General features: G+C 33.7%; 1 protein-coding gene and 1 pseudogene across 1 annotated transcript in view; one reads left to right on the top strand and one right to left on the bottom strand.

Moving 5' to 3' along the window:
• Positions 1-26,992, top strand: part of CNTLN (centlein) — a 245,702-nt gene that overhangs the window by 198,700 nt on the left and 20,010 nt on the right. Inside the window, exons 19-23 of the mRNA XM_033124096.1 lie at positions 2,074-2,265; positions 8,156-8,253; positions 9,743-9,869; positions 10,815-10,952; positions 11,520-11,705. Coding sequence (XP_032979987.1) covers positions 2,074-2,265; positions 8,156-8,253; positions 9,743-9,869; positions 10,815-10,952; positions 11,520-11,705 — 741 coding nt within the window. The remainder of the gene's footprint in view (positions 1-2,073; positions 2,266-8,155; positions 8,254-9,742; positions 9,870-10,814; positions 10,953-11,519; positions 11,706-26,992) is intronic.
• On the bottom strand, positions 25,659-26,122 carry LOC117032510 (60S ribosomal protein L23a-like; annotated as a pseudogene).

The raw sequence follows: 26,992 nt of genomic DNA, 5'->3' as shown, positions 1-26,992 counted from the left end.
ATTTATATAGTGATAAACCAATAGAAAGATTATAAATACCAGCTGAAATCAATATGTGTCTTTTTAGCACCATCTGTTCTATGAATAGAGACACTTGAATTTCTGAAACCTCTGTTTTGGTTCTTACTATACTGAAGACATTGTTCGCAGATACTATGGGGAATACATAGGTAAAGGCACAGTCCTCTCGCAAGGATTTACTAGGGTTCAAGGTTGAAGAACAGGCACACTGCTATGGGAGCTAAGAGAATGGAGAAGCTATTTTGTTGAAGAAAAAGTGTAAAGAACATAGTATTTTTTATAAAGGTGGAAATAATAACTTCTCTTTAAGCATGAGAGAGAATTCAGCAGAAAGAAATACCATCTATAGAGTCATTGACGTAGAAATTGCAGATGGGTTTGGGGAATGGCAGGCAAGCTTGACTTCAGGTGATGTCTGACTGAAACACAAATTGAAGGCAAATTCTTGCCTTAATATAACCAGCAACATCTGAGCTTTATTCTATATGGGTGAGGAAACTTGAAGGGAATAACAGGGCAGTATTGTTTTAGGAAGTTGTATAAAAGATGGCTTGAAAGTAGGGAAAGGTTGCGGGAAGGGAGGTTATTACAGTGTTCTCAGTGGGATAATGAGAGTCTTCATTAAGAAAGTGGCAGAAGGGAATGAAAGTGAAAAACATTACATAATTTATGGAACTTGACAATTGATTGGACATAGAGAAGCAATAAACAGGGAGAGAGATGGATTTAAGCTTGGATGATAACCTGGAGGATTTTCAGTTTTAAGGAAATTATGAATTTGCTTTTAGATATTAATTATTAGGAACCCCTGGGAAAATTCATGAATGAATATTCCTGAGATTCTGTAGAGCCGTGCTTTTAGATCATAAATTAAAATGTAGCCAATGAAATAGTCTTTTCACCAAAACATACTTTTTATTTCACTAAAACATAGTTTAACATAAAATATACCAAGCCCTAGTTTTGAATCCAATATGAATTATTCATATTTAAAAGTGTACAAATGCATATACAAATACATATGCAATTATAGATTTATTTGTATACTTTCTAGAAGTTGTGTTGAAATGCAGTGTTAATACTTAACTTATTATGCCCCATGTTTATATTACGGTACATGTTATCTATATCTTTTGCTGTTTCTAATTAGAATTCTTAACAAAGACAGATTTTTTCCCCCCCTTTGAGAGAGTTCAGTACCATTTTGTCTAATTGTTCCTTATGTTAAACTACCATATTATAAGCTTCTTTGGAATAATAAAATAGTAGTGCAGTTATCCTCTGAGCTGTTATGCCATTACAGCTTGGTGGCATTTTGCTGACTACAGATCGGTGTTAGAAGGGCTAACATTAAGACAGTTTTTTTTTTTTTACACTGTTTCATAAAAAAATTACCGGCATGTCATTTAGTAAAATGTTTATGTTATTAAAAATTCAAATGTAAGGAGTTTAGTGCAATCTACCTCAACATTACAAAGAGGACTTGTCAACTATCAATCAAGTGCATAAGACTGAGCAAATGTGTTTGCATGCTATTTATTTGAACTAAATCTCTAATAAGCCTCTTCTGCTAATTGGACTTAACATTTATGTTGCTAAATGAGAAGCATTTTGGCTGCTACATAGGGTGGTAAGACCTACCCAGTGGAATAAACAGCTAACATCTGTTACCCCATCCTGCTCCAGCTTGGCTTTTACCAGTTAAGTACATCAGCCCTGAAGTCAAGGTTATCAAATATGTGAATCTCTGGCTCACCCACATACATGTGAAGGCAAAGAAACAGCACATCATGAGGAAAGGCCAGCCAACCAAAAGCTATTGAGTACAGCTGGTCCATTTTATTTTAACCTTTATAAGCCCTACAACCTTAAGAAAAAACTAATATAGGGTATAATTTTTATAAAGTTTTTATAATAATTATTTTTATAATTAATTTCACTTGTTTTCTTTTGCATTTTTGTACCTGTAGAATTTTATGCTGAAAATTGTTAGATTAAATGTAATTATTTTTATAATACATTTATATTTATTTTCTTAAAAAAAAAAAAAAGAAGCTAAATTTGGATTTGACTGAGCTTCGGAAAGAAAAAGAAGATTTACTAAAGAAATTGGAGTCCTCATCTGAAATTACAAGTTTGGGAGAAGAAATTTCCCGGGTAACAGTTCCACGGATACAAGTTACATCATTTGGTCCTTCAAGGAGCATGGATTTGGAAATGAAGCAATTGCAGTGTAAACTAAAGGTGAATATACATTTTATTAAAGATGAAAACATATTAAGTTACTGAATCCTTAAAGACATGTTTATAGCAATACTAATTTAATCCTGTATTAAAGGTACATTATGGTATAAATAATCCAAAAATTAATACTATATTCAACCTCATCTTTCAATTTTATTTCAGCCTAGTAGATTCTTATCTAGTAACTCCTAATACTAGCCTCTGAAAAAAATGACAACACACCATGATATCCTAACTTAGGAGATGATGGACACTGGACATTGTCATTCTATTCCATTACTCAACTACTCTTTCCTCCCTCCACTGAACAGAATTCCTTTCAAACATGTAACATATCGACGTAAATAGAATATTTCCCTCTACACATTTGCTACTATTTCTATTTGGTTGTTGTTGGTTGGAGATGGAGAAGGTGGAATGAAGTGAGGGGAGGGAGAAGTACAGAGCAAAGGTGGGTTGGTTTAATAGATTTCAGCATCTTAAACCTGAGAGTGAGAGTAAAAAGCAGTGTTCCATGTGCTTATAAAGAATTGTATCTAAGTCCAGGTGAAACTGTCAACAAAGCACGGCTGACTTCTAGTTTACATAGAATTATCTTGTGAGAAACAGGTTTGTGAGTTTTCTTTGGAAAGTTAATTTTCATACTGCTTAAAACAATCTAATTTATCCCTCACATATTTATTTTCTTCAGTGGGGGTTGCTAACTGGAGGCTAAAAGGACAGTGTAAATGGGACTGTCACTACAATGAGAGGCACTAGAAAGAAATTTCTGGTAGGAAATGCACGGAGTATGTTAGGAATGGAATAACCGTGACTGTTAAGAGGGTATTAGAATATTGAATTATCAAATAGATTGTTTTTCTTTTTCCAATTCAAATATGATATGTGCACTCTCCAATTATAATATCGTTAAATGAATGTTTACTGATAGGATAAAGTTTAAAGTAAATGAATATATCATTGCTTGAAAATATTTGCTTTATTAATGATGCATGTACACACTGGCATTAATTTAGATGCGTGTTGAATACCATCTTCTTCAGACAGTGTTCACGTGCAGAACTTGCCTCAACCACTACATGTTATAAGTTTAAATACCTTACATAATAGAAATGATAGGAGTGTGAGAAAAATAGTGGCGTGGGCTTCGGCACATGTTTCTTCTCTTAAAATGTGTTCCTGTCTCTGAAAAAATGGAATAAAATGTATAAATAGAACACTTCAGTGTTTAGGTTTCTGTACAGAGGATTAAACCATTGAGATAGTCTTCAATCTTACCTACTTCAGATACTTTAATTCATAATTCTGTGATTCTTCTTATAATCAAGTCTTCATGATCCTAACATAACTTTATTTTTCACCAAAATAAAACAATGTTAGATCCAGTAATGTCTAATCTGACTTCTAAAATTGTTTTAATTGTTAATAGTTTTAAGTTGATTTATATTTTACTTTTTAAATTTTACTTACTACCAATGGTGTAACCTAATTTTGATAATAATAAACCCATATGAATATCTGCAAGTTACTTGCATTATGGTTTCCCATGGTGTAAGCTTTTACCCACACATAAATCTCTCTCTTTGGAGGAATGTGTGAGTCACAAAGGTGAGACTGAGAATGCCTAAAGCAATTGAGACCACGCTTGATGTAAGTTTGAAGTGACATTGTCCATTTCTAGCCAGGAATCCCAGAGCACTGACCAGGCTGCATAGGGACAAAAAGGATACATTTTTATTTTAATCTTGTTTCATATTTTAATATGGAACAATCCAACAAGACCAGGTACCTTTAAGTACATAATACTCTCTGCTACTACAAATATCTGTTTTGATGTTATGTTAGTTTGCTAGGGCTGCCATAACAAAATACCACAGACTGGGTGGCTTAAATAATAGAAATTAATTTTCTCATAGTTTCGGACTCCAGAAGTGCAAGATCAAGGTGTCAGCAGGTTTGGTTTATTCTGAGGCCTTTCTCCTTGGCTTGTGGATGGCCATCTTGCTGTGTCCTCACGTGGTTGTCTCTCAGTCTGTGTGGTCTGTGTACTAATCTCCTCTTCTTATAAGGACACCAGCCATATTGGAATAAGGCCTACTCATTTTACCTTAATTGCCTTTTTAGAGATCCTATCCAAATACAGTCACATTTTGAGGTTCTAAGGGTTAGGACTTCAACATATGAATTTTGAGGACACACAATTCAACCAATAACAGGTATCAAATTGCTGGTGTAATAATTTTCCAAGAAATAACTTATTTTTCAGTTGATGTTTGTATGCTTAAGAAAAACTGGTTAAATTTGAATCTATTAAAGGTTTACATACATTTTATTTTTTAGTTTATCCAATTAATATTAGACTTTTCTATGTAAATTCTTAGGTGTACTTCTCAGATGTATGTGGTTCATTCAGTAATTAGAGTGCTTATGTGCATTTTCAGGAGCATTTTTACCCATATTAGACATGTTTCCTCAAGGTACGCAACTTTATATAGGTAGGTAAAAATATATTTAGAGACATATAAATTCCTTCCAGTGAATGATATATACGTACATCAATTATTTATGTTTAGTTTAATCTGTAGTTCTTTATACAACCTGGATTGAATAGTACTCCAATTTATATTTGTGATTCTTTGACTTCCTAATTGTAGAAAGCATTCCTTTTGGTATATATACCATGTTCTCTTCCAGTTTCCCAGTAAGTTAATATGAAGAATAGCAGTTTTTAAACTACTGTTCCTTTATATATAGTCTATTTCCAGGCTGATTCTAAGTCCTTTACAGATATTAAGTCACTTAATCCTCATTGCAACCCTGTGAGATAAGTTCTATCATTATTTCTACTTTACATGGAGAAAACTGAGACAGAGAGAATAAGTTACTTGTCCAGGACCACACAGCTACTAAGTGATAGAGCCAAGATTAGAACTCAAGCCATCTGGCTCCAGAGTCTATGCTCTTACTCATTACACTATGAAAATTTAAAAATATATATTTAATAAACTTAGATGGGGAAGCTCTAACCAGGGCGGATTCTTACCATTGTGATCTTTTTGAAATATGTGTTTTACTCCAGATTTTAAGTCATGCTGCAGATATGTATTATATAGTAGGGAATGCAAAAGGGGCAGAGGATCTAAGTTTGGATCACTCTTTGTCCGCTAACTTCTTGTAGGACCTGACTGAGGAAATTACTTAACTTCTCCAAAAGTTTAAAGCAGGGACACCTTTCTATCTATTTCATAAAGATCTTTGAAGATCAAATGAAATAGCTATGAAATTTAGAGATTCTGGCAAAAGTATGTATCAAACTGGCATTATTTTATTTATTAGAATTCAGTAATTCCTCAGTTATCTGAAAGTCAGTTATAGCATTGGAGACACCTAAAAAACAGCTTTAAGTCTCAAAACAGAAAAGTATCAAACAATTATCTTAAAATCCACTTAATTTATTCCATTGAAGACATTGCCAGATTCCATTTACTGCCTGTTGTCTTTTACTTTAAATACAACTCTAAAGTTTGTTTAACTTCTCAGCAGAAAACCTTTCAAAAGCAGCAGATTAGAGGTATGCATATTAAAGGGCAGGATGATTATTTTTAGGCAGGGATAATGATATAAGCAAGAAATTATGATCAACAGATTGTCAGAGAGAAGAAGAAAACATGAAAATGTTAATGTAAAAATACAAAATTAGAAAAACAGCAGCCTGGGACCATTTAGAGTAAGAATAAGTAGCCATTTATATCATAATAAATATTAAAGGAATCACTATATAATGATATAGTGATAATATAATAGATATGTGGTATGACTTAATATAATAATATTTATAATATAATATCACTAAAGTATCACTATTAGCTTAATGTAATCATGTATACACATATTTCTAAATGATGAGCAATCATTCCAGAAAGAATTTAAGATTAATGATTAAAGCAAAAGCATCAATTATCTGGTAAATTCACTAGTGTGGAACATCTTATTTTGTCAGTGCTAGAAAGAAGACACTATTCATCACTGAAAACATGTAAAATATGGTGGAAATTTAGATTGTATTACATAAATATTTAATCAAAACTTTTAATATTGAATACAGTTGCCATGTTAAAGTAGCCTTGTGTTTTTAAGAAAATTAATATATTTAATGTAAAAATTAAAATAGTAGCAATTTATTATCTCATGATTCAGGGGGTTGACTGTAAAATTATTTCAATTTTTTTTTTACTCATATATGCTATACCAGTGAGATATTTAAAGTCTGTCGAGTGAATTTGACTTATATTTACATTGTGTGATTAATGGTTTCATCTTTTCAGACTTACATGATTTTAGTATGAGTCACTCAAGCCTCAGAATAGTTGTAATAGAAACTATTGTAGTTACTAGAAAGATTAGTGAAATAACTAGAAATATTTTTAAAGCTGTCATATTTTATAATATTTATATTAGTTTAATACTTTTAAATTTAGCAAATGAACTAATCTACAGGGGGTGCCAAAAAAAGTATACACATTTTAAGAAAGGAAAACTATTAAACTTGTAATATTCAATATATACTGATAACAAAAGATGAATACAAGTCACATTTGACTTCTGCAATTACAAGAGGTGCTCAAAGTGTTACCATCAGTGTCCAGACACTTCTGATTACGGCGAACTACTGCTTGAGCAACGTTGTCCAGAGCATCCACTTTTTTGGGGGGGCATGTTATATAAGAACTTTAGTATACATTTTTTTGCCTCCCACCCTCCAGTATATCAATACTGTCTTGTAGGTGGAAAAATCACAATATCAAAAACCTAAGTGATTTCTCAGATTACATGTTTACTTGGAAATTGAGTCAAAATGTAAAGTTAGGGGTCCTAACACGCTAGTCACTGTCTCTGGCTCCTATAGGCTGTGTAGACAACAAATACCATGAAGCTGTTCTGCTTTGAAAAACTAATAATTATGTATAAATACTTTAATAATAAATAGTATTATTAATAAGTTCAAGTAGTGAAGAATTTAGTATTCATAAGGTTCTCTGTCAGTTATCTATTATGTCTAACAAATTATCCAAATATGTAGCGGCTTAAAACAACAGCAATTTGTTATTTTTTTTTTATCATTCAACGCATTGACTGGGAAGTTCTTTTGCTTCTGTCTTCTGGGTTCTCTCATATGCCTGCATTCTTCTAAACCAAGGATTTACCTGGCCCACAAGTTCCAAGATAGCCTCACTCACAGGTCTGGCAACTAGTCAACTGGCTGTCAGCTGGGGGTACCTCAGTACACCTCCAAATGACCTTTCCTCTGTATTCCATGGAAGGTGATCCCAGGGCAACATTTCAAGAAGGCAAGCTACAGGGGTTTAGTCCCACTATCTGATTCTTGCACAATTTCATTTCTGCCACATTCTTTTGGTCAAAACAAATCACAGGCCAGTCCAGATTCAAAGGAGTTGGGGGATAGATTCCACCTCTTGATGGGAAGAACAGCAAAGCATTTGTGACCATACTGAGTCTAAGTTCTAGTAAATCCAACATTGGTTTTAAGTGATCTTATTAAACCATTAAAATACTTAATTAATCACATGCACATTTACATTCAAAAAAGACAATCCTTATCTCCAGTAAATATATTGTGGGTATGTATGCTTTGCAATTGCTATATGATTATGTACCTCTATGATTTTTGGCATGTTATATAAGAACTTAAGTATACCATAGTATTTATACTAGAACATATAAAATAAAGCATTTGAAAATATGTGTTCATTTTAATTATAACTATAATTATTGCAAGTGTAGTATTCTTCATGAAAATGGCATTTATTTTTATGCCGCTTTAGAACAAAATTGAAGGGTGTACTTGAATTTATGTGTATTTTTAATCTAGAATGCAACTAATGAACTCACTAAACAGTCATCGAATGTGAAATCTCTGAAATTTGAACTCCTAGCGAAAGAAGAACACATAAAGGAAGTGCATGAAAAGTATGTTCTTCATATTTTTATCCACTGTATTTGGTGCCACCTTGTGGCAGTTAACTCGATTAAACGTTGCACCTCAAGAAACAATACCAATGTTAAAAATTAACAGTTTTCCTTCTGTAGTTCATGTTTAAGCCTACTTAAGATGAAAATTTAAAGAATATTATATATAGTGTAGTTGATGGCAATACAGTAACTATTTTTTAATTACAGTAAGAATCTTTAAAGTTAGTTTTTTTCCTTAAACATACTTAATTTTGAATAAATATCAATTAATGGCCTAACGCCTATGAACAAAAAATTTAGAATGTGGTAGTTTTTGAACAAAGATAGATTTGTATATTGATCTTTATATTGGATTTAATGCCTAAGCTTATGAAGCTAAGATGGAAAAAAGGGAAAGTGTTGTTTGTTTGGGGTATGAAAATGTATATTTTATGTGTTTGTTAACAAAAAAGGGTTTAAAATGTTCTGTCTCACAAGCTCAAAATGATTTTCTTTCTATAGCTTTTATACATATACTAGAGCTTAGAGGTGATAACATGTTTAGATCGAATTCCAGTCTGTCATTGATAATTTAATGTATATTTCACATACATGTATACTATACCATGTTATACATTAATATCACTTAAAAGTGATATTAATAGATAAACTTATTAGACAAAAAGGTTAGTTAATTTTTAAAACAGAATATCTTGAAGTTTATTTATCTATTAAGAGGCAGTCTTGCTTATTGTTTAACAGTGAGTGCTCTAGAGAAATGTTCTTCAAATCCTGGCTCTTCTATTTGCTAACTCTGTACCTCCATTTAATAGTATTAACTCATAAAGTTCTTATGAGGATTAAATGAGTTAATACACGTGAAGCACTTATAACGTGGATAGCATATAGGAAGTACTCAATAAATGGAGGCTATTGTTGTTCTTATTATAGTAGTAATAGTAGTAGTTGTCACTGCATCTACTATTTTATACTTAACGTGTTATCAACTTAAGCCAAATAAGACAGTTCAGTCCCATATCATATTAAAGTAGAAGATATCATACCTAATTTTAGTGTCTTTACATGATATTAGAAGATTTTACTTTTGTTTAGTAAAGTATGGAATTGTTTCTTACCAGTGTTATGCTTTTTGATGATTTCTAAATATCACTTTGATTGTTCTTAGCAATGCAAGAATGTTACTTAAATATAATAATTTTAACTTCATAAATTTAATTAGTCTGTCTCAGTTTTTCTGTTTTAATGCATATATAATACTATAATTAACAAGCCACAATTGAATTATAGATTTTACTAGTATTCAAAATATTAATAGAATAATATTTATCCCATGCAATTATTTTATTAATTTGCAATTTAATTAATATCAGATAGCATTTAAAAAATAACAGTAGGTATGACATGAGATAATATATCAGATATCATCACTGTTAAAGTATATTCTATTAACATCACTTTTGATAAAATGCCTTTTTTCACTTTCAAGGATGTCTCGAATGGAGAGAGATATAACCATGAAAAGACATTTGATAGAGGATTTGAAATTTCGACAGAAAGTAAATTTGGAAAGTAATGAGAATATTAATGAAATGTTAGAAAATCTTGAAAAAAAGGTATCAATTTTTATGTTCCCTGACACTAAAAAAAATATTCAATCTTAATAAAATTTATAGAAAATATTCATAGATTATATGGGTACTATTACATAATTACATTATTTGCTCTGAAAATACAGTATTTGTTTTCAAATTCAAGACTCCAAAATCTCATACATAGTATAGCACACATTCTTTTTATATTTGTAAACATACCGTGAGAAGATGATGAAGTTTAATTTTTTAAATCCTGAATATTTCTGGGGTACAGAATTCCATTGTATTCAGCATTTTGTTTTATTTTAACTATAATTTTAATGATAGAATCAAGCATATGTTTTTAAATGAAAAAAGGGGTAACCAATAAATTTGAAAAGTTTTTAAAAAGTTTATTGCCACAATTTTTTTAAGCTATACTTTTCCTTGTATACACCTAATTTGGTGTACTTAAGAAGAGTTCCTAAATTATATAGATGTCTAACCAGTGTGCTGTACACCTGAAATTAATACAATACTGAATGTCAAATATAATCAAAAAATAAAAAAATATAATAAAATAAAGTAGTTGTATAATATCTGACTCCAAAGTAGAAATCAGCAACTTGCTGACTAAGAGATTTTTTTTAAAAGATGCTGTTTGCACAACTCATAAAGCAGCTTGTGCTTTGGCATTCACTAAATGTTGTCTACTCTAGAGAGAGCTTAAAATTAATTAGTTAAAATTAATGTTGTATTATTAGGTGAGAGACACACACCAGTATTCGTACTTTTTTTTGTGCAAATTTTGGTTTTGCTGTTGATTGAAGAACTGTTAGTCTCATCATAATATTTTTACTTGACATCATTTATGAGGAAATAAATCGAATTAGATTTCTTCATGTATTCATTTGGTTTCTGTTTAAATAAATACAGTATACTACTCGAATGCCTTTATCAATAATTACCTTTATGCTTTCACTGTAGGTGAAGACATTAACTGAAGAGTGTTTCAATAAAAAGGTATCAATTGATTCACTAAAGCAAAGACTTAGTGTCGCCCATAAAGAGAAGTCTCGGTATGAACAGATGTATCAGAAAACTAAAGAGGAATTAGAAAAAAAGGTATGCTTTTAGGACACTTCACCTTAGAGAGAGAATATAACAATGTCTTTTTCATTTTTAAAGTTGTAATTTTTTTCTCCCCCAAACTGTTATGAGGTACTTAAATGTTTCAGATAACTGCAAAGAATACTTTTTATCTCTACATGAAACACTAAGAACTTGGTTAGCATTAGAAGTAGTGCTATATTAAAGGAACAGATTTTGTGTCTTGATAATTTCTTATATATGAAAACTATTGTTAAACTGCCACAAGTAGATATAAATTTTTTAGGTCCACCTAAACTTATAAAACTAATCAAATATTTTCATTTGGTATATGAGATTTTATGCTCTGAAATAGCTACTATATCTTTAATGACTTGCAATTTTTTAAAAGCATAAACTAATTTTGATAATAAATATGTAAGAATATGTGCTCCACAAAAACCACCATCAATTTTACCCAAGTCAAAATAAATACATATATAGAGAGAGTCATGAAACCCTTTCTTTATCTGACATGTATAACTAACTTTTCCAAATCTGTTTAGGAAATATTTTTGTTCTATGACTATTGGTCTTCTGCAGGATCTCAAGCTTTCTCTCCTAGTATCAAAAATCAATGAGACTGAATCTGCAATGGCAGAAATTGAAACAGCAGCATCCAAGCATCTTCAAGGATTGGCATTGCAAAGTGAGCAGGCCCTAGGAAGCGCACAGAAGAAGTTGATGCTAGCCAATGAGAAAGTGGAAGAGTTCACCATATTTGTGAAGGTTTGAATTATTGGTGCCTTTTGCTTGTACTTTACTTCCAGCAGAGTGGGCATGGCCTCCTTCAGATATTTTGGGGAATACTGTGAAGTTTCTTTCTGTGTTCCTAAACCACAAAGCCTCTTCTCCTACCCTCCATGCCACATTATTCAAAATGTCTCTATAAAAGATTTTCTTTTATAGCTTGAGTTTAAAATTTTTCACTCTATCATTAATTCTTTTCTTAATGTCAACTTAGTTATGAATTTGTAGTGGTCACGTAATCAAGGCAGGTTTTAAGATGAAATAATTAAGTAATTCAAAATCATCCAAGGAAGAACAAACAGAGACTTGTTCAGTAAAGCAAGGAAACATCTGAACCCCAATCCACAACCTGTCAGGACATGGAATGGATAGAAGAATGGCAAATGGCACAGCAGAACAAAAGGAGGACAAGCCCAAGTGCCTGCAAAGGCTGCCCATCTAGAAGTTCTCTGACTGTGGAAGAACCTCAGTAAGGCTCAGGAGTTGATTCCACAAGGAACCCCCAGAGTGGAGAGTGATGGGGACGGGGCAGATACAGGTTTAAACAGGTGGTTTGTTTGAAAGCCTTTATGAGGAGATTCTGGACCTCCAATCTGTACTTGCACCCCATACAGGTAGTATTTCTCCTTTAACCCTCTGGAAAAACCTAGGAGGAGCAGCTCTGCTTTCAGAGAAACAGTGTCCTGAGAGCTGGGAATCTGCTTGATTGCTCCACCTGTTTTAATCCCACTGTGAGTTGTTTACACCTCTTTAGTACCTTTTATTTTGACTTTCATTATACTTAGATAACAGATCTGTTGCCACTAGATAGATTCTGCGTTCCTTAAAGTCAAGGACATGTTTTATTAATCTCTACCTCCACAGTGTGTACTAGGGCCTTGTAAAAAATCAGCATGCAATAACGAACACTAATCAAATTTTCCATTAGGAATGGGAAATTTTAATAATAGTCCTTTTGGCATTTAAAAGTAAGTACTGAAACAGTTTGACTATAGTGGGAGACTGCTTCTTTATCCCTTTCCTTCCAAAATCACAACGTTCTTTTCTTTTTTTAACCAATCTTGGATGAAATTAAGTTCCTCATACTACTTTTTCCTTCAAAAGGCCTGCATTATTAAAAACTAGCATATCATAGCAGTAGAAATTTATGTCAACATATAAAATATTTTCAATTTATGTATCTTCATAAAATGAAGATTTAAATGTCTTTTTATGAAATAAAATAGCATCACCACTTAGTATCTCCTTTCCCAAATAACCCCACTGTCATCTGAAGCACACAATTAGACTTGCTGCATATATATATACTACATAGTATATAGTAGTATATAATAGTATGTGTAATATACTTAATATATAGTATATTAATATATAGTATATTAAGGTATACAATTTCATATATATTAATATGTTAGTTCTCTCAAGTCAGGATTTTTCTTTCCATTTTTTGGTTTCTCTCTCTAGATAGGTCAGTTGCTTGGCATCTCTTAAGCCCTCAGTAGTAGAGAAGGTCTTCTGGTCAACATATAGTAAAATATTTTCAAGTTCCCTTATCCCCTTAGGTATTGATGTTATTTAACGAGATATGATTAAAAAATGTGGTAAATGTTTAAATTTAAAAAAATGTTTTACAGTAAAAGATACATTCCCATTAATCTCCCTCAAAATACTCCCCCTCGCCTCAAACACACTTATGCCACTGTTCTTGCCACTTTCTGAAGCATTTCTGGAAGTCCTCTTTGGGCTGCTGAAAGAGGAAATTTTGGTGGTGGACAGTGACCCAAAACCTGTGCCACAGCCTCTCTTGGGCCACGCTCAGGGACCTGTGGGCCTAAGGTAAGCAGTGTCTGGCTGTGGTGTTCTCAGGGCATTTTTGCAAAGTGGTAACAACCACAACTGCATTAACTTTGTAAAACCCACCAGCTCCCTGGAACCCCGCCCTGCCCACCTAGCTGCATTGACAGGGGCACTCCCAGCACCTGTGTGGCTGGCCCTGCCCCACAAGCCTTTTACAGCAGTGGATGGACCACGGCATCCTGGAGAAATTTTCGTGTTAGGCAGTGACCCAAAACCTGTGCCACAGCCTCTCTTGGGTGGCTCTCTGAGATTTGTGATCCCAAGGCAAGTGGTGGCTGCTATGGTGTTCTCAGGGTGCTTTGCAAAGTGGTCACAGGCTAGGAACTGGCGCAAGAACTGAATCTGCATTAACTTTGTGAAAACCACTGGCTAAACCTTGTGACTCCCTGGTACCTTGCCCTGCCCACCTAAGCAGCATAGCCAATGGCACTCACAACAACAACAATGCAATAACTGAAACAAAGACTACACCAGAAGGAATCAACAACAGATTAGATGAAGCAGAGGATCGAATCAGTAATTTAGAAGACAAGGTAGCAGAAAACACCCAATCTGAACAAAAAGAAAAAAGAATGAAAAAAGAATGAATTAAGTTTAAGGGATCTGTGGAACAAAATTAAGCATAACAACATTCACATCATAGGAGTACCAGAAGGAGAAGAGAGGGAGCAAAAGATCAAGAATCTATTTGAAGAATAATGACTGAAAACTTCCCTAACCTGGCAAAAGAAATAGACATACAAGTCCAGGAAGTGCAGAGAGTCTCAAACAAGATGAACCCAAACAGACCCACACCAAGACACATCATATTTAAAATGGCAAAGATTAAAGGCAAAGAAAGAATCCTAAAGGCAGCAAGAGAAAGGCAAGTAGTTACTTACAAGGGAGCTGTCATAAGATTTTCAGCAGATTTCCCAACAGGAACTTAGCAGGCCAGAAGGGAGTGATAGGAAATATTCAAAGTGATGTAAAACAATAGCCTGCAACCAAAACTACTCTACCCAGCAAGGCTATCACTTAAAATCGAAGAAGAGATAAACAGCTTCCCAGAGAAGAAAAAGGAACTCATTACCACGAAGCCAGTATCACAAGAAATATTAAAAGGACTTCCTTAAGCAGAATAAAGGAGAAAACAAACAAACAAAGATAAAAAATATGAATAATAAAAAAAATCAATGACTATGTGCCTACCAATAATCACTTTAACTTAAATGGATTAAACATTCCAATCAAAAGACACAGGGTGGCTGAATGGATAAGAAAACAAGACCCATGCATATGCTGTCCACAAGAGATCAACCTCAGATCGAAAGACACACACAGACTGAAAGTAAAGGGATGAAAAAAAAGTGTTTTTAATGCAAATGGAAATGAGAAAAAATTGGTGTAGCAATATTTATATTGCACAAAATAGACTTTAAAATGAAGACTATAATGAGACAAACAAGGACATTACATAATAATAAAGGGATCAATCCAATAAGAGGACATCACCCTAGTAAACATTTATGTACCCAACATAGGAGCACCTAAACATATAAAGCAAATATTGACTGACAAAAAGGCAAAGATCAACAGTAACACAATCATAATAGGGGACTTGAACACCCCACTGACACCAATGGACAGATCTTCCAGACAGAAAATCAACATGGAAACATCAGCCTTAAATGACACACTAGGCCAAATGGATTTAATTGATATTTTTAGAGCATTTCACCCCAAAACAGCAGAGTATATATTCTTTTCACGGGCACATTGAACATTTTCCAGGGCACATGTTAGACCACAAAATAAGTCTCTATAAATTTAAGATTGAAATTATATCAAGCATCTTTTCTGACTACAATTGTATGAAACTAGAAATCAATAACAAGAAGAAAAAACTGAAAAACACAAACACATGGAGGCTAAATAACATGCTACTAAATCATGAATAGGTCAGCGATGACATCAAGAAAGAATCAAAAGATACCTTGGGACAAACGAAAATGAAAACACAACAACCCCAAAACTATGGGACACAGTGAAAGCAGTCCTAAGAGGGAAATTCATAGCAATGCAGGTCTACCTAAAGAAATAAGAAAAATCTCAAATAGTCTAACCCTACACCTAAGGGAACTAGATACACAACAGCAAACAAAGCCCAAAATTAGTACAAGGAAGGAAATAATGAAGATCAGAGCAGAAATAAACAAAATAGTGACTAAAAATACAATATAAAAGATCAATTAAACCAAGAGCTGATTTTTTAAAAAGATAAACAAAATTGACAAACCTTTAACCAGACTCATCAAGAAAAAAAGAGAGACGACCCAAATAAATAAAATCAGAAATGAAAGAGGAGAAGTGACAACAGACATCACAGAAATACAAAAAAAAAAAAAAAAAAAAAAAAAAAAAGGAAAACACTATGAACAAACTATGTACCAGCAAATTGGACAATCTGGAAAACAAGGATAAATTCCTAGAAGCATACAATCTCCCAAGGCTGAATCAAGAAGAAACAGAAAATCTGAAAAGACTGATTACTACCATGATATCAAATCAGTAATTAACAAGCTCCTAACAAACAAAAGTTCTGGACCAGATGACTTCACAGATGCATTTTACCAAACATTCAAAAAAGATATATACCTATTCTTCTCAGACTATTCCAAAAAACCCAAGAGAAGAGAAGTCTCCCATGCTCATTTTACAAGACCATCATTACCCTAATTCCAAAACCAGACAAAGACTTTACAAAAAAAAAAAAAAAGAAAAATACTATAGGCCAATATCCCTAATGAACAACGATGCAAAAATCCTCAACAAATATTAGCAAACCAAATCCAGCAATATATTAAAAAGATCATACACCATGACCAAGTGGAATTCATTCCTGTTATGCAAGATTGGTTCAATATTCACAAATAAATTAATGTGATACACCAAATAAACAAAATGAAAAATAAAAATCATATGGTCATATCAATAGATACAGAAAAAGCATTTGACAGAATCCAGCATCCATTTATTATAAAAACTCTCAGCAGAGTGGTGATAGAGGCAATATATCTCAACATAATAAAGGCCATATATGAGAAACTCACAACTAATATTATACTCAATGGAAAAAAACTAAAAGCATTCCCCTTAAGATCAGGAGCAAGATAATGATGTCCACTTTCACCACTTTTATTCAACATACAACTGGAAGTTGTAACCAGAGCAATCAGACAAGAAAAAGAAATAAAAGGCATAGAAATGGGAAAGGAAGAAGTAAAATTGTCATTATTTGCAGATGACATGATATTATATATAGAGAATCCAAAAGATTCCACCAAAAAACTTTTAGAACTGATAAATGAATTTAGTCAAGTAGCAGGATACAAAATTAATATTCAGAAATCAGTTGCATTTTTATGTACCTATAGCAAACTATCAGAAAGAGAAATTAAGAAAACAATCTCATTTACAATTACATCACAAAATAAAATACTTAGGAATAAATTTAATCAAGGAAGTAAAAGGCCTGTACTAGAAAACTATAAGATATTGAAGAGAGAAATTAAAGAAGATACAAATAAATGGAAACATATACCATGCTCATGGATAGGAAGAATTAATATAGTTAAAATGTTCATACTACCAAAGCAATCTATAACTTCAATGCAATCCCTATCAAAATACCAATGGCATTTTTCATAGAATTAGAAAAAATAATCCTAAAATTTATATGGAACCATAAAAAACCCTGAATGACCATGACAATCCTGAGAAAAAAGAAGAAAGATGGAGTTATCACACTACCTGATATCAAATTATACTGCAAGACCATAGTTATCAAAACAACATGATATTGGCATAAAAACAGACAATAGAAAAATGGAAGAGAATAGAGAGTCCAGAAATAAACCCATGTCTATATGGTCATTTAATCTATGACAAAGGAAGCAAGAATTTACATTGAGGTAAAGACAGTCTATTCAATAAGTGATGCTGGGAAAGTTGTACAGATACATGCAAAAAAAAAAAAAAAAATGAAACTGGACCAACTTCTTATGCCATATGCAAGAATAAACTCAGGATGGATTAGAGACTTAAATATAAGACCCAAACCTGGAAAACTCATAGATGAAAATATAGGAAGTAAACTCTCAGACATTACCCTTGGTAATATTTTTACTGACATATCTCCTAGGGCAAAGAAAACAAAAGGAAAAATAAACAGATGGGACTACATCAAACTAAAAAGTTTTTTCACAGCAAAGGAAATGATTAACAAAACAAAAAGACGTCCTACTGAATAGGGAAGATATTTGTCAATAATACTTCTGATAATGGGTAATATCCAAAATTTATTTAAAAAACTCATACAACTCAACACCAAAAAAAAGCAATCCAGTAAAAAAATGGGCAGAGGACCTGAATAGACATTTCTCCAAAAGGACATACAGATGACCAATAGACATATGAAAAGACGTTCAATGTCACTAATCATCAGAGAAATGCAAATTAAAACCACAATGAGATACCACCTCACTCCTGTCAAAAGGGCTATCTTCAATAAACCAACAAATAACAAATGTTGGAGAGGACGTAGAGAAAAGGGAGTCCCACTCTTGGTGGGACTGTGAACTGGTACAGCCACTATGGAAAACAATATGGAGATTCCTGAAAAAATTAAAAATGGAACTACCTTATGACCCAGCAATTCCACTCCTGGGTATTTATCCAAAGAAATCTAAAACATAAATTCAAAAAAAAATATGCAGCACCCCTATGTTTACTGCTGCACTATTCACAATAGCCAACATATGTAAACAACCAAAATGCCCATCAATAAATGATTGGATAAAGAAATTGTGGTACATTTATACAATGGAATATTACTCTGCCATAAAAAAAGAATGAAATCTTACCATTTGCAACAACATGGATGGACCTAGACGATATTATGCTAAGTGAAATAAGTCAGACTGAGAAAGACAAATACCATACATTCTCACTTATGGAATCTAAATAACAGAATAGATGAACAAGCAAAACAGAAATAGACTCATAGATACAGAGAACAAAACCTGATGGTTGCTAGATGGCAGGGGGTTGGGGGCATAGGGGAAAAAGGTGAAGGGATTAAGAAGTACGAATTGGTAGCTACAGAATAGTCACAGGGATGTGAAATACGGTATGGAGAATATAGTCAATAATGTTGTAAAAACTATGTATGGTGTCAGATGAGTACTAGACTTAATTGGGGGATCACTTCTTAAATTATATAATGCCTAATCATTGCACTGTATACCTAAAACTAATATAAAATAACATTGAATGTCAACTACAATTAAAAATATATATGTAGTCATGGTATGTGAAGTACAGCATAGGGAATATAGCCAGTGGTATTGTAACAGCTACGTAAGGTGTCAGATGGGTTGTAGGCTTGTTGGTTATCACTTTGTGAGGGGTATAAATGTCTAATCATTATGTTGTTTTGTATACCTGAAACTAATAAAATAAAAAGTAAAGAAAAATAATAAAAAAGAATAGGAAAGAGCCCTACTCTGCTAGTTACTAGTTATATTATTGCAGCCAAGTGACTCAGTCCTCTGTACCTCAGTTTCCCCATTTATGGAATGAGTGTCATAATGGAACATACTTGAGGTGAGAATTTAAATAAGTTAACACAGATAAATAATACGTTGTCCACTAGACCAGAAGTGTCAGCTATCTAAGAGTCAGCTATTAGCAATTGTAGTAATAGTAAGGCTCCCACTTATCTCCTGAATATTTATTGTATGTACCCCATAATTTAGCATGTAACTGTGAACTCTTTTATCTTTATGTTTCAAGTAGATTATACCCAGTACAAGAGCAGGGACATTGTCATTTATTATCCCCAAAGTACTGACACATAATAGGGCTCACTAAATTCTTGAGGAATTGATTTTATATATGTTTCAAGAATCATACTGGACATTTAATCACTGCTTAGATTGAAAACTTTGTGAAGGCTATGACTGTGCACATTCTTTAATGAGCGTAAAGAATGCACACAGTTCTTACATGGGTTGTTAATGATCACCAGGACTCCTTCTGTGTAGAACTTATTAGGGTATCATGTCCACCAAAGTACTAAATAAATATTATTAGTAGTATTGATAGTAATAATGTTTGTTCTGTCCCTGTTGTGGAATCTGTGTTCCCTTTAGTCTTTCCATTTATTCATAGGGCACAACGAGATTATAGAAGAGGTGGAGTGGCCATCTGTTCTAGATCTAGTCTTGAATATAGAATTTTGCCCTGGGGTAAAATCAAGTGCTTTGAGCATCTGGGCTGGATATATGTGTCAGAGTTGAGGCTTTGAATTCCCCTAATAACTGAATAAAACACACAAGGGGAATTTCTAGAAGTATTTGCTCAGTTTGATTGAGCCCTGATATATGCTTGTTAATGGGCTTGTATGTGAGAGTCATATGCCAGATCTTCTCAATGGTTTTTGCTAGCTGTGAAATAAATACCAGCCAAAGAACAACATTTAGCCTGAAGCTTAAATCATTTAATTATCAACATGTACTTGATGTTTTGGGCATATAAATTTCTTGCTTCTTTAGTGAGAACATTTGTGGAGCATTATAATTTTATTTTATTATGTACAATTGTTAATACTTTGGCACTGATCTAGTCTTATGATTTTTTCTGTTCATTTTTTCCTGCTTTATTGAGATATACTTGACACGCAACATTGTTTAAGTTTAAGGCGTACAATGTAATGATTTGATACATGTATACATTATGAAATGATTACCATAATAAGGTTAGTTAACACATCCTTCATCTCACATAATTACCACTTTGTTATTGTAAGTATGGTGATGTCATGTAAATATAGTCTCATTGCAATTTTCAAATATAAAATATGGTATTGTTAACTATATTCACAATGCTGTGTATTAGATCCCGGGAGCATATTCTTCGTATAACTGGAGGTTTATACCCTTTGATCAACCTCTCATTGCCCTCACCCCACCAGTGCCCCCAGCTCCTGGCAAATAACCATTCTACTTTCTGATTCTATGAGTTCAGCTTTTGTAGATTCCACGTATAAGTGAGATCATACAGTATTTGTCTTTCTCTGTCTGACTTATTTCACTTAGCATAATACCCTCTAACTCCATCCATGTTGTCACAAATGGCAGGATTTCCTTCTTATTTTTTATGGCTGAATAACATTATTTCATTATACTGTATATCAAATTTTCTTTATCCATTCAGCCATCGATGGATAGATACTTAGGTAGTTTCCATATCTTGGCTATTGTAAATAATGCTGCAATGAACATGGGAATACAGATATTTCTTTGGAATCCTGATTTTATTTCCTTTGGATATATACCCGGAAATGGGATTGCTGTATCATATGGTAGTTCTATTTTTATTTTTTTGAGGAACCGCTATATTGTTCTCCATAGTGGCTATACCTATTTACATTTCCACTAACAGTGCACAAGAGTTCCCTTTTTTCTACATTCTTGCCACCATTTGTTATCTCTTGTCTAGTTGGTAATAGCCATTGTAACAGGCATGAGGTGATAGCTCATTGTGATTCTGATTTGCATTTCCCTGATGATTACCAAGGTTGAACACCTTTTTATGTACTTGTTGGCCATTTGTATATGTTCTTTGGGAAAATGTCTATTCATATACTTTGTCCATTTTTAAAGTGGAATACTTGGTGTTTTTTTTGTTTTTGTTTTGTTTTTGTTTTTTGTTTTTGCTATTGAGTTGTATGTAGTTTGAAATCAGGAAATACAATGTCTACAGCTTTGTTCTTTTTCAAGATTGCTTTGTCTGTTCAGGGATTTTTTTGTGTGGTTCCATACAAATTTTAGGGTTGTTTGTTCTATTTCTGTGACATTGGACTTTTGATAAGGAATACATTGAATCTCTAGGTGGCCTTGAGTTGTATGGACATTTAAACAATATTAATTCTCCTGTTCCAAGAGCATAGGATATGTTTCCATGTATTTGTTTCTTCTTCAGTTTCCTTTATCAATGTCTTATTGATCTTTCACTTCCTTGGTTAAATTTAGTCCTGAGATTTTATTGCTTTTGGTGCTATTATAAATGAAATTGTTTTCTTTATTTCTTTTTCAGGTGTTTTGTTGTAGTGGATAGAAACACAACTAATCTTTATGTTTTGTATCCTGCAATGTGACTGAATTTGTTGATTAGTTCTAACAGGTTTTAGATGAAGTCTTTAGGATTTTCTGTATATGTAAAATCATGTCATGAGCAAAGAAAGACAATTTTACTTCTTCCTTTCTGATTTGGATGCTTTTTATTTTTTCCTTCCCTAATTGCTTGGGCTAAGACTCCCAGTATTCTGTTGAATAAGAGTGCTGAGAGTGGGTACCCTTGTCTTATTCCTGATCTTAGAGGGAAAGCTTTCAACTTTTCACCTTGAGTATAATGTTAGCAGTGGACTTGTCATATATGGGCTCTATTATGTTGAGGTATATTCCTTCTATACCCATTTTGTTGAGAATTTTTATCATGAAAAGATGTTGGATTTTGTCCATTATTTTTTCTGTATCTATTGAGATGATCATATAATTTTTATCCTTCATTCTGTTAATGTAGTATATATATATATCACATTTATTGATTTGCATTCGTTGACCCATCCTTATATACAGGGGTAAATACCACTTCTTTATGATGTATAATCCTATTAATGTGTTGTTAAATTTGGTTTGCTAGTATTTTTTTTGGGGGGGGGCGGCGAGAATTTTGCATCTATATTAATCAGAGGTATTGGCATGTAATGCTTTTTTTTCTCTTGTAATATCCTTGTCTGGCTTTGGTATCAGGATAATGCTGGCCTCATACAATGAGTTTGGGAGTATTGTCTCTCTGCTTCAATTTTTTGGAAGCATTTGAGAAAAATTGATATTAATTCTTCTTTAAATGTTTGGTAGAATTCACCATTGAGGCCACCAGGTCCTTGGCTTTTCGTTTTTGGAAGTTTTTGATTGCTGAGTCAATCTCATTATTCATTATTGGTCTGTGCAGATTTTCTATTAATGATTCAGTCTTATGTGGTAGGTTGTATGTTCTAAGAATTTATACATTTCTTTTAGGTTGTTCAATTTGTTGGTGTATAATTGTCCATAGTAGCCTCTTATGATGCTTTGTATTTTTGCAGTAAGGAGTATAATGTCTTCTCTTTAATTTCTAATTTTCTTTGAGTTCTCTTTTTTTCTCATAGTAAATCTAACTAAAGTTTTATCTATTTTTTTAATCTCTTAAAAAAACCAGCTCTTAATTTCATTAATCTTTTCTATTGTCCTTTTTTTCATCTCTATTTCATTAATTTTCTCTCTGATCTTTGTTTTTTTCCCTTCCTCCTACTAACTTTGAGCTCATTCTTTTTCTAGTTTCTTAAGGTGTAAAGTTATATTGTTTATTTGAGATCTTTTTACTTAGTGTAGGCATTTTTTGCTTAATGTTGGGTCTCACATTGTGGTGCAGGCCAGTGTTAAGAGAAAGGGCCAGATCTCGATCCACAAACAGTTTCCGGGGCCAGGCCTGTCAGCATGCAATCCTGTGGCCTCTGGGTCTTACCATGGGCACTTGTGTGTCATTGCAAATCCGTGACAGGAGTCAGGCCAGTGGTACGCAGGTGCTAGAGGCGTTAGCCCCAAACACACGCATCGAGGATCAGCTGTGAGGTCTAGGCTGGCAATTTGCGCTTGTGCAGCTTCAGAGGCTGGGTTTCAGTGCAGATCCTGGAGCCCAGCGGGGTACAGGGAACAGGGCAGGACTCAGGCATGCAAAATCTGCAGGGGTTCCATGGCAGCTATCCTGGCCATTGGTTTCTTCAGGGGCAAAAGCTGTTGGGGTCCTCCACAGAGCAGGCCACCGAGAGCCATGGTTGCTCTCGCTGCATGGCTGATATGGGTGGCCTTAGCCCTTCTTTCTTGTTCCACGCCATCTCTATATGTCTCGGCTTTGCCAGTTTTTGGGTGGGATGAAACAGAAGTGGGCCCTTCATGCAGTGCCCCGAAAGGCTGAGGAAGCTGGTTGCTCACCACACTCTCCCTTTCTTAGCGAGGGGAAATCTTTCGAACTGGGGAGTTCCCGCTTGGCGATAAGCGGTGCCGGCCTGGGAGATGGGATGATGCAGGTGACATAAAGCTGTCTTTCCTTTCTTCTGTGTGCGGTTATTCTCAGGGTCTTATTCCACTGTGTTGCTGATATATCTTAAGTGGACTACTGAGCTCTACGAGAGCTGTCTGTGTTCATGGATAGTTAATTGTTGATTTTTGTGGCAAGAAGGAAGCTAAGTCTCGAACTCCACCACTTTTAATTACAGTTTTTAAGCAGTCTTATCATAAAATCCAATTTGAATGAACTCTTTTCCTCCTGTTATTATAAAGAAAAGGTAAATGACAGCTGTTTTTACAGAAAAGTTCTTAAAAGTATATTACTTTAATTGGGTGAACTTTAAATTATGTAGACTATATCTCAATAAAGCTGTTCTAAAAGCTATTTTTAAAAAATGGCAGACCAAAAACAGAAGGAAAACTGGGTTCCGAACGTTATGAAACTGTTGTATAACCTTCAAATGCGTATGCTTGGACTTTTACAGAAGAAAAAGGAGATAAACTTTCACCTTATTTGACTACTTTTTTATGTGGTCATTGTAACAGTAATCAAACCTGTGTCACATATGATATACGAGATAAAAGATACCTTTGAGAAACCTACATTAAACATCATTTTTTATGTGCAACATTAGAATTTCTATTTCACTTAGGAATGAGGCATAGATGTCTCTTTCATTGCTACTATTAATACTTAATCTACAGGTTGTAGGAAATGCAAATAAACAAGAAAAATATATAATTATGGGGATGTATACAACCAAACTGATTGTCAGTGACATGTTTGTATACCTAGAACATCCAAGAGAATAAAATCCCAAACTATTAAAATAACCAGATAATTCAGAAATGAGTTCCATACAAGTCAACATACAAAATAAAGTTGCCTTTAAAAGTAATAACATATATTAAAATGCTATTTTAAAATTTCAATTTATAATAACAAATATCTATTAAATACCTAGGAGTGAACCTTTCAAGGAATGCAAGAAACCTATAAAGCAGACGATACAACACTGAAAGACATAAAACAGAACTAAATAAATGGGTAGATGTGCTCCTTCTCTGAATGGGAAGAACCAATATGTAAATGTGAGAATTCATTCCAAAATCAATCTAAATGTCAGTGCAGACCCAGGTATTGACAAAGTTATTCCAAAAAAAATTACTGAAAGAGGGAATGAAGATGGCTGAAGAAGAAGAAGAATGGGAAGGGAGAGGAAGATTTTTGTTAACAAACATCAAAACATGTTATAAAGCTGTAGTAAATAAAACAGCATGATTAGTACAGAAATAGATGCATAGAGCATTGGGACAGAATAAACTTTCACCATTTTACAATCCCACCAACAGTGTGCAAGTGTTCCAATTTCTCCATATTCTTGCCAACACTTGTAATTTTCCTTTTTTTCCCTTTTTTTCGGGGGAGATAGTAGCCATCCTAATGTGTGTGAGGTGACATCTCATTGTTGTTTTGATTTACATTTCTCTGATAGGGCATCATTCTTTTTTTAAAAGATTTTTATTAAAACATATCTAACACACAATGTTATATGTTTCAGGTATACACAATAGTGATTTAACATTTACATACCTAAATAAGTGATCGCCACGATAAGTTCAGCAACCATCTGAGAGCATACTATGCTATCACAATATTATTGACTATATTCCCTAGCCTGTATGTTATATCCCCATGACTTACTTGTTTTATACCTAGATATTTGAACCTCTTATTCCCCTGTACCTTTTCCCCCTCTTTTTAAATTTTTAAATTACAGTTGACATTCAATATTATATTAATTGTTGGTGTACAACATAGTGGTTAGACATTTGTATAATTTAATGTTTATTGTTTGTTTGTTTGTTTGTTTGTTTTACAGTGAAAAAAATTTGTATTTAGAGTTAGCCAGCTGGACTCAGTTTATATGATCCCAATTTTGTTGGCAACATCCAAAGCATCATAGTCAGGAGCCAGTCGAACATATGCCTTCTTCTCTCTATCAGGCCTGACCAGGGTGCTGACCTTGGCCACGTCAATGTCATAGAGCTTCTTCCCAGCCTGTCTGATCTGGTGCTTGTTGGGCTTGACATCCACAGTGAACACAAGTGTTCTATCCTCTTCATGGCTGACTCGATAGTTAGGGGGAATTTGATGATGGCATAGTGGTCAAGCTTGTTTCTCCTGGGGGCGCTCTTCCAAGGATATTTAGGCTACCTTCGGAGCCGCAGTGTCTTGGGCCTTTGGAAGGTGGGTGACGTCCAAATCTTCTTTTTTTGTGGCTGTGGACACCTTTTAGGACTGCTTTCTTTGCCTTCAAAGGCTTTGCTTTGGCTTTGGCTTTGGGGTGGGGGGACAGGTGCTTCCTTTTTCACTTTCAGCGCCATCTTCCTGAAAAGGACATTTGTGTAATTTAAGAAGTAATTCCCCTGACTAGTCTAGTACCCACCTGGCACTATACATAGTTATTACCATATTATTGACTATATTTTTTTATGCTTTACTTTACATTCCCATGACTATTTTGTAACTACCAAGTTGTACTGCTTAATTCTTTCACCTTTTTCACCTCCCTCCTATCTAGCATCCATCAAAATGTTCTCTGTATCTATGAGTTTGTTTCTGTTTTGTTTATTTTTTTCTTTAGATTCCACATATAAGCAAAATCACATTGTATCTGTTTTTCTCTGTCTGAAATACTCCACTCAGCACAATACCCTCCAGGTCCATCCATGCTGTCACAGATGGCAAGAACCCATTCCCTTCCCTTCCCTGGGCGAGCAATGTTCCATTGTATACATATACCTCCTACTGTATATCCATTCTTCCATTGACAGACACCCAGGCTGCCTCCACATCTTGGCTATTGTAAACAATGCTGCAATGAACATATGGATGCACACATCTCCTCAAACTAGTATTTTGGGTTTCTTTGAATAAATACCCAGAAGTGGGATTACTGGGTCCTTCTTTGTCTCTTGTTATAGCCTTTGTTTTAAAGTCTATTTTGTCTAGCATAAGTATTGCTACTCCACCTTTTGTTGTTTCCACTTTCATGAAATACATTTTTTCTATCCCTTTACTTTCAGTCTGCGTGTGTCTTTCAATCTAAAGTGAGACTCTTGTAGGCAACATATGGTTTGTTTTCTTATCCATTCAGCCACCCTATCATTTGCTCTATTTACACTTAAAGTAATTGTTGATAGATATGTAGTTATTGCCATTTTATTATTCATATTCTTTATCTTTTTTTATCT

The sequence above is a fragment of the Rhinolophus ferrumequinum genome, chromosome 12 (assembly GCF_004115265.2).
Source record: "Rhinolophus ferrumequinum isolate MPI-CBG mRhiFer1 chromosome 12, mRhiFer1_v1.p, whole genome shotgun sequence".
NCBI lineage: Eukaryota > Metazoa > Chordata > Mammalia > Chiroptera > Rhinolophidae > Rhinolophus > Rhinolophus ferrumequinum.
The sequence above is the reverse complement of the archived record's forward strand: the minus strand, read 5'-3'. Positions and strand labels throughout refer to the sequence as shown.